Here is a 9,241-nt window from a genome sequence, read left to right on the forward strand (position 1 = left end):
TGACGTCACATGTTAAAAAAATCACAACGCTTTGTTGCTTTCTTGTTGCGTCACAGCCTGTAACGTATAAGTGTAGTGAAATTAACGTTTAAGACGCTTTAATGTGATTTATGTATATATTTATGTATTTATTTTTTAATTTCTTTTCGGTTCAACAGTTTGTGTGATGGCGGGGGGAGGAGGGGCAGAGGTGGGAGCAGCAGGAGGAGGAGGAGGAGGAGGAGGAGGAGGAAGGTTAACCCCACATGAGAACCGTGTTCGCAGTATGGTACCGCGGTGTTAAAGGGGGGGTTCCGTCAGAACCAAAGTGACGACATCGGTTCTGTGTTCGTTTCTCGCTCTTGTTTTGGACGCGGCGAAGTGAAATGACATCGGGAGTCGTGTGTTAGCAGCGACGTGTGCTCGCGCTGCAGGCTGGACTGTGCTGTCCGTCCGTCCGTCACTTGTTCCACTACATTCAGGTACGTGGACAGACATACGGGGCTGAACGGGCAACATTTCAGCATGTTCGTGAAATTAAAAAGTCTCGTTTTACGTGTCATCACGGTAATCGTCACAACTCTAAGCAGCTCAGGAAGCTAACTCGGGTGTTTATGAGTGAAAACCAGCTCGTCCAATGAGATTCTCTCCTGGTTGTTGCCATTTTGTGTTCGACCAATGGCATTGCAGGGAGGGCGGGGCGTCCGGTCAACCTAGCTTGCTTAGCTGGAAGTTCCAACTGAGATGTTTATGACGGCGTAAGGGGTTTGTTTACGTAACACAGCTGACAAGAGAGTCTGACAGCCAGTGCTGGATTGACCGGATTATTAATCTGTACATATTATTATGATAATAAACATAATATTAATAATGCATATAATTTAAACAGCGCTTTTAAAGGTTACTCACTTTAAGACACTTCAACCGAGTTTAAAAGTCATAAAAGCGAGAACACAGGAAGTAATGCGAGTTCAAAACGTTTATTACTTTATTGTTATTATTACAATTATTATTATTATTGCGCCTTTCTTTTCATACACAGATTTTGAATCAAGGTGCTTTATAGAGGCAGATGTGAAATAAATCAATACAAAGTGGAAGAAACCCCAACAACAAATAATAGGGCCAGACTTGTTCACAAAAATTAGAAAATATTCACATTTAAGGTAAAAAAAATCAAAAAAAAAATCAATGTTTTTGTGGACAAAACGACAATTATTATTATAATATAATTATTGATCGATTACTAGATAAATCAGCAACTATTTTGATAATCAATTAATCAGTTCTTGGGCTGCAATTTACGATTATTTTCATAATCGATTAATCGAGTACTTGTTTGGTAATTTTCTGTCTATTTTTCCGCTTCTTAAATATGAACATTTTCCAGTTTCTTTGCTCCATAGAACAAATAAATTGTTAAAACTAAATCGTTTTTTGTTTGTGGACAAAACAAAACATTTGAGAACATCGTAATTTCCAGGTTTGAGATTTTATGTCATTTTTTGGACCAAACAAGCACCTGATTAATCACTTATGACAGTTATAATCACAGCCTTTCGTAAAACCAGCCCCCAACTATATCAATTTACACACACAATGACATAATCAGTAAAAATGAAAATCAGTGTACTACACTGTCAGAGTCAGACTGTGACTGTGAACACTGTATCCCGTTGCCTTGGTAACATTGTGTGTTTGTTTATACTCAGATGGGTCAGGCACTGTGGAGGCTGCCTCCCAGACAACAGCAGCAGCTTCAGGAAGAGCTGGCCGACCGACTGTCTGACCAACGAGGCAGAGGACAAGAGCAAGGTCGTGCTTTTAATACGAGTAAATAATAGTAGTTTCCAACATTGAAGTGATCGTTCTATGAGGCGGCTCTTGCTACTTCTTGACCATTTCTTTTTTTCTTGGTAAAGATGGAGGAGAGAGTAGAGCTCCTCCTCAACACTGTCACGGTCCTGACATCTACCATCTACTGAGAACACGACGAGGAGGTATGAACACAGCTACTGTCAGGGTTTATTGCGGTTTTTGTGGTTTTCCTCTGATATAATATTGCAAATGTGATATGATTTTGGATATAATTCAATATATAAATTCTGTGGCCGCAGGTCATGTGCAGCGTGGGTGTATAGATTTGGAGACGCTGCCGCCCGAGTTGGGCATCACCATACTGTCGTACTTGAACGCCACGGACCTGTGCTTGGCCGGCTGTGTGTGGCAGGATCTGGGAAATGACGAGTATCTATGGCAGGGGTAAGGAGGAGCGTCACCACTGGTCGGTTACTCTAATGTTTTGGTTTGAAGTGAGTGAAAGATGGACGCTCAGTTTCTTTAAAAACAGCACACAAGGACAAACAGACACTAACCAGAAGCTCCCCAACTTTAAAGGGGTCATATTATAGCCTATTTCTCCAAGTTAAACTAGTTCCCTGGTGTCCTAATGAAACCCCCATAGCTTTAGTCAAAATCGTACTAAATAATTAGTAGTATCTCCTTAGGTCCACCTTAAAAAAAAAAAGTAAAACGGAACTTAAGGGACAGGAAATGACATCAGCGACAGAGGCTACTGGGAGCTAACAGAAGTTAGCATTTGGAAAAGTGATCTTTTGCAGGCCCACGCAGGCACATCGCCGTCATATAGAACATGTATCCACTGGACAGATGGGGCTGGAAGTTTGTGTAGAACTCTGTGCTGCACTGTGGAGCCAAGAATAGAACTTTTTGCGGACTTCCGGTTTTCGGACACCGTTGCCCTCGCTAGCTCTCTCGTGTGTTTTACGGACAAAGCGGAGCTCCGTGAGACAACAGTTCCAGGAATTTAGCGCATTGTGACGTCCCAGTGAGCGCGGAAGTCAACATTAGCGTGTTTTATCTCCTGTACTTAGACTGAGGAGGACCACAAAAACATGATGGGGGCCTCCAGAGTCCCAAACATAAGGATTTAAATGATTAAAAAGTTGATTTTGCGTAAAATGTCCCCTTTAAGACAACATTTTTTCCAACCAGGAGACTAGCAGCTCCTGTTTAAAAATGATTCAGTTTGCAATTTGCTTATTCTCTCTATGGGTGTGGGAGAGCAATAACTTTGCATACATTTTCTTAGGTGAGTCTTTTGTTAAATGGCTAAAAGAAAAACACACTTCATAAAAACCTGTACTCATCTTTTAAATACTTGTTTCCGTCTTTGTCTGTTTTTTTGTGAACCACATGTTTACATTGAAGTCCTGTTTTCTTTTGGAAATCCACCAGACTCTGTAAGTCCACATGGGGGCACTGTTCCCTCTACAACAGAAGACTACCTGCTGGTTTCTCATACAGAAGACTTTACCTACAACTGGATGAAGGCAGCCTGACGTTCAACGCCAACGCACAGGAGGTAACACACACACACAGTCGTAAACATCCAAGATCTCACACATCCTGTTGTATAAAGACACACTGACCCAGATCTACTGCTCTCTCTCTCTCTCTGTGTAGGGTATCAGTTATTTTATGTCCAAAGGAATACTCGTCGATCACCCGACCGAGCTGGCCAAGTTCATCTTCTACACCAGACGCCTCAACTGGAAGATGCTGAGGATTTACCTGGATGAGAGGTAAACACAGACTTAGGGTTAGAACAATAAAAACATTGTGTGTGTGTATACTGCCCTTAAAGACCGTGTTGGTGCGCGTTTGTGTGTTGCAGGAGGGACGTCCTGGACGAGTTGGTGACCCTCCACAACTTCAGCAACCAGTTCCTCCCCAACGCACTGCGGGATTTCTTCAGACACATCCACGCTCCGGAGGAGAGAGGAGAGTATCTGGAGACGCTCATCACCAAGTTCAGCCACAGGTTCTGCGCCTGTAATCCAGGTCTGGTCAGAGATCTGGGCCTCAGTCCTGGTGAGTTCACATGCACTTTAATACCAGCTGCACCACAGAAGACACTAAACAAGCATAGTTATACAGTATTTATAATAAAAATAATGCATGAAATAATATACTACATGAAACAGGTCATCAGGAATATAAAAAAAACAATAATGAAACAATATAGAATACTGAATATTATTTCCACTTTTTAACCGAAAAATTATTTACTGTGCATGCGATCAGAAACGGTACAATTGTTTGGTTTCACAGTGGTGTAGGGTAAGAGTTTGTCCTCTAGGAGGTGCTAGAGGACAAGTTAATGGATTGTCCTGCTTGAAAGTGGCTGGAGAACTTGAAGACATTCATCCAGTTTTAGGTTTGAATGTTTCTCATGTACAGGTTAAGTTGTACATAATCTAATAAGTTCTTAAAAGTTTGAATTGATGCTCTTTGAATCTATTATATCCAGTGGGGCTGCAAATAACGATTATTATGGTCATCGATTAATCTGTAAATCTGTAAAAAAGGTTTTGATTTGTCCACAAACCAAAAATATGAGTTTTAATGATTTTCCTTTTATTATACGTGTCATATATACACTGCTGTTCAAAGGTTTGGGGTCACCAATACAATTTTGTTGGTGTTTTCCATTAAAAGTCACACTTTTATTCATCAAAAGAGTTGCAAAATGAATAGAAAATATAGCCAAGACATTGACAAGATTAGAAATAATGATTTTTCTAACTGTTTTCAGCTGTGCTAACGTCATTGCACAAGGGTTTTCTAATCATCCAATAGCCTTCTAACACGATTAGCAAACACAATGTACCATTCCAGCACACTGGAAATAGGCCTCTATACATCTATGTACATATTCCATTAAAAACCAGACGTTTGCAGCTAGAATAGTCGTTTACCACATTAACAATGTATAGAGTGTATTTCTGATTCATTTAATGTTATATTCATTGAAAAAAATTGCTTTTCCTTAAAAAATAAGGACATTTCTAAGTGACCCCAAACCATATTGCCCAGCCCTACACACACACACACTCTGCCACAGTTGCCAAGAGGAATTAGGGGTTAATTCAGGTCAGATTAGAAGAGCTGGGGGATCAAACCGCCAACAATGTGGCTCGAAGATTGACCCCCACTGTACCCACTGATCCACAGCCCGCCGCCACACGTCTTAAACCCCCGTAGCTAAATAACCATTAGCCGCCGTTACAGTAGGCGCGTCTGCACTTAGTGCGACTGAACCGCAAAATAATAACCATCGGGACGGTCGAGGCTCGACTTTGCCGTAATCCCCGGCTTCGGTTTAGTCAGTGGACCATTCATTTATCAACCGAGGGCTTTGCCAGTGTCAGCCGAGCGTTCAGAAAACCAATCCCCGACCCTGTTACTAGTAAATCCTACAACCTGCTCCGATGATTAGTAGCACTAGTAGGATTAGAGTAATGGTTCCAGGCCTGAGGCTGCACATGGACGTATGGCTGCTCTCTGAAGTCGGGCTTTTATTTCCCCCCTTTTGACTCATTTTTATTAGTCACACTGTACACGTTTACTTCATTCCATGATACCTGGCTTGGCGTCACGTTTATGTATCAATAAATTGAGTAAAAACAGTCATTTTCAGCTGAAATATTAAAAAAAATCAACTAAAAAAAGAGATCACGGTCAAAAACACCTTTACCTGCTCCATCAACTGTCACTTTATTCACGTTATTTCCATTTTAAACCTCCGAATATGTAAACCGTTGAATAATAATAATATTTAAATAGAAAACAAAAAGAGGGAATCCTAAAACATTGAAAAAGTTGAATAAATAATTAGAATTTAATTGAACGTTGAAATTTTAAGCATCAAGAAAGAACTTATATATAATATAATATTGGTCATTTGATGAGTTCAATGTGTATAATTAAAAAAAATAAATTAAAAATGAGGTATAACATGTTACACATATAAACATAAATGGAAAATATTAAATAAAATACATAATATATTCCGATTTATATAATAAAAAGACTAAAACATGAGCACGACCAACCTTAAAACATTCTAAAAACTAGATTTTAAAGCCACCAGTGCATTAAATTCTGTGTAAAATATATATTTATTCATTATCTATTTCAAATTGGCTTAAACATTCATATGCCTCAACTGTTATGGAGTTCTTTCTATTAAAGAAGTTTTTATACCACGGTTTGCTTTATTGTACCTGAAACCCAGTTTGTTGCTACACAGGTGCCAAAGTGTAGCTACTTCCTGTTACCACTGTTTTACGACCGGTTTTTAACCACCACCTCCACTTCCTGTGTGCAGATGCCGTGTACGTGCTGTGCTACAGTCTGATCCTGCTGTCCATCGACCTGACCAGTCCTCACGTCAAGAACAAAATGTCCAAGCGGGAGTTCATCAGGAACACTCGCAGAGCCGCGCACAACGTCTCGGACGACTTCGTCGGTCACCTCTACGACAACATTTACCTGATCGGCCATGTCGCCGCGTGAGCTGCACTTTGACCCCCGCCGACATCCTCACTCTGCACTGAAGTACACGAAGTATCCAGAACTCTGGGGGAAAAAAAATGAATGAAAACTGTTTTTACGAGTCAAGTCGAGGAATGTAATCTTACTTTGAGGAAAGTGAACCGGACGAAATTCACTGTTCTGACGCCGAACATATGTTTGTAATGTTCGCAGCGTTGTCTGCGAAAGCAAAAGAAGAAGGAGGTGGAATTATGAAGACAAGGTCTGACACTGCACTGACAGACGGGGACTACGGAGACGAGCTTGTCTGATTTCCTGTTGAACTTTGACCTGTCGGATAAAGACTGGCCCGGCCGTTCTCGAAGGAACTGACACAAGGCACCGAGGCTAGCTGAAGATCACACACACTACTATAGTATTTACCAGTGCAACTACTGACAAAGCTACATTGGAGCTAAACCTTTATACGTTTGCCCTGCGGTAAAAGCCAGAATGTCCAAGTATCAAGATTCAAACCTTGTATGTTTCTTTGCGAATGTACCAAGTCAGATTTTCTCGTCATCGCACAAAGTTGCATAAATCACTAATAAGATGTCAGCTTATATCCGTGCTACTCAAAAATGCCTAAATTCTGCTTCGGATTCGCCGGTCGTTCGCACGTCCCCGGCGTTTTAGAAGTTTTATAAATGCTGCTGCTGGCTCTGTTTTCGTTTGAAAACTCTGGGGCCGTGTTTGATGTTTTTGTCTGTTTTGCGCCACCCACTGTCAACCACTCAGAAATGCAGCTCGCAACACGTTAGCTAGCTGGAACAGTTAGCAGAGTTGCAGCTGTGGGTCAGGAAGGCCGAATGTTACCAAACCAAAAAAAAAAACCCCACCATCTACTCGTCTTAACCATTGAAGAAGAAAAACAGAGGTTGTGTAGTAGAGAGACAGACGCTGAAAGTGGAGAGGAAGTTGAAGATAGATGCTGTGTGAATAAAGGTGCATTCCTGTTGTAGTCAGAAGTCGGAATTTCCGAGTTCCAAGTTGCAAGTTTCAACTGGAACCCCTCAAGTCAGATTTCCAACTTGGAAAGTCGAAGCGACCTCACAAACTGACATAGTATCGTTCAGTTTTGTAGAGCGCTACAATCGACTGGTAACGCTAACAATGGCTAGTGGCGCGTTCCAGTTGTACTCGGAAATCGGAATTTACAAGCTCCTAGTAGCAAGTTTCAACTGGAACACCCCCTCAAGTGGGATTTCCAACTTGGAAAGTCGAAGCAACCTCACAAACATTGACATAGTACCGTTCAATTTTATAGAGCGATACAATCGACTGGTAATGGTAACAATGGCTAGTGGTGCGTTCCAGTTGTACTCAGAATTTCTACGTTGAGGAGGCGTTTCTTCAACTAGAACACCCCTCAAGTTGGATTTTCCAACCTCACCGAAACCCCGGTATAGGATTCCAAGATGGCTGCCACTCATGTTAATCGTAAAAACACTCTGCTACTTTATTGTTAATTGCACTTTGCAGGTTGTGGAGTTGTCGGATCAACAAACTGGATTTTTTTTTTTAAATTGTTGAAGTGTAGCCACCAATGTAACGTAATTCAACAAAAAAAACAAATGCGAAAAAATGTGTCGAAATCCATTTTGGTTGTCCGGCAACTCTACATGATTTATACTTTTTTTTTTTTTTTTTTTTTAAATATGGTTTCGGAAAACCAGCCCGTACTGCATTTGTGTAGCGTTCGGATTGGCTGGATTTGAATTGTGTGAATTTTATATCGCTGTGTTGAGTTGAGCAAGTTGACAGACAGTTGTGCACGTGCACAACAGAGTCTGCGAAGAGACGAAAATATGCACGTGCAAAGGACGTGTGGCACAAAAACCACGCCATAATATACACTATAATTATGGGTAGGATAATCAATGTTTGCCAATAAATCTGCCTAAATGTTACACACTGGAACTTTTAATACACAAATATGTGGCCAGTGAGTGACGAGATAAAGAAAACATTGAGCTGTGCACTCACAAATCAAGAAGGAATCGTTGAATGTGGAAATGATACTGACAAATAATAATGAAAGGCTAATGGAAAGTTGCTTTTTTGCATCCCATGTTTTAGTTGTGTATTTTTATTGTATTTAATTTTGGAATAATATTTAAGCTGCAAATTCACCATAATTGCGAGCGTATAAATCGTCAGGGGTTTTTGCTTTTTTCCTGTGAAAAATGACAAACTGTAGTCTCATACGACTCCTGTACCTTTTAGAGAATTTTCTAAAGAATGGCTAATTGTCATACAAGCTGTCAAATAAATGCTGACTCTTAATACAGTCATACATTCAACTTGAATATTTCATACTTGGATTAACAAAAGTTGCTTTGATAAAGCCACGTTTTGTATTTCTTTGTTGCAGGAAATTGAAGATTTGATGACAAAATGGTAAAAAATAAAAAAAGTCGGAAAATCATGGTTTGGAGGAAGTTCTACAAGGAAATGGCTGAAGTCAATTGCAGAAACAAAGGTTCCATTCTGTGGTTTTTGGTTCTTAAATTGTCACAAAGAAGCAAAAATAGACTACTAGCTTAGTGGGGCATTCCATTTGTAGTTGGCAGTCGGAATTTCCAAGTCGAGGGGGCGTTGCTTCGGCTGGAACGCCCCTTCAACTTTGATTTCCAAATAGGAAAGTCATAGCCATAGACATGTTGCTGTGCTGTTTGTGTGCGCAAAAAATGTAGAAATGTGTAAGTGTAGCATTTTTACCGGCTGGCACTGCTAACAATTAGCTAACAACAGCTAGCCCGAGATACAGTACATTTGCATCCATGTTTTTTTTTTTTTTTTCAGACTTCTCAACTGTAACGTGGTCAACTCAGATCCGTGGTCACTCCCAGTTCAGAGTTCC

General features: G+C 40.5%; 1 protein-coding gene across 2 annotated transcripts; it reads left to right on the forward strand.

The window, feature by feature from the left end:
• Positions 1-252: 252 nt before the first annotated feature.
• On the forward strand, positions 253-8,618 carry fbxo8 (F-box protein 8). Of its 2 annotated transcripts, none has more exons than XM_083905953.1 (8): positions 253-461; positions 1,692-1,812; positions 1,902-1,979; positions 2,097-2,241; positions 3,238-3,364; positions 3,466-3,584; positions 3,677-3,873; positions 6,173-8,618. In XM_083905953.1, the coding sequence occupies exons 2-8, from the start codon at positions 1,692-1,694 to the stop codon at positions 6,358-6,360; spliced, it is 975 nt and encodes a 324-aa protein (XP_083762079.1). In that variant the 5' UTR covers positions 253-461; the 3' UTR covers positions 6,361-8,618. The 2 variants fall into 2 exon arrangements, with proteins under 2 accessions (XP_083762079.1, XP_083762080.1); XM_083905954.1 differs by having other exon boundaries at positions 1,692-1,794.
• The last annotated feature ends 623 nt before the right edge of the window (positions 8,619-9,241 follow it).

Source organism: Microchirus variegatus (genome assembly GCF_963457635.1).
Source record: "Microchirus variegatus genome assembly, chromosome: 19".
Lineage (NCBI taxonomy): Eukaryota > Metazoa > Chordata > Actinopteri > Pleuronectiformes > Soleidae > Microchirus > Microchirus variegatus.

Coding starts and splice junctions, on each gene's coding strand:
- fbxo8 (XM_083905953.1), top strand. CDS start 1,692: ATGGGTCAGGCACTGTGGAGGCTGCCTCCCAGACAACAGCAGCAGCTT. Junction 1,813..1,901: donor AGGTCGTGCTTTTAATACGA/GTAAATAATAGT, acceptor TTCTTGGTAAAG/ATGGAGGAGAGAGTAGAGCT. Junction 2,242..3,237: donor GACGAGTATCTATGGCAGGG/GTAAGGAGGAGC, acceptor GAAATCCACCAG/ACTCTGTAAGTCCACATGGG.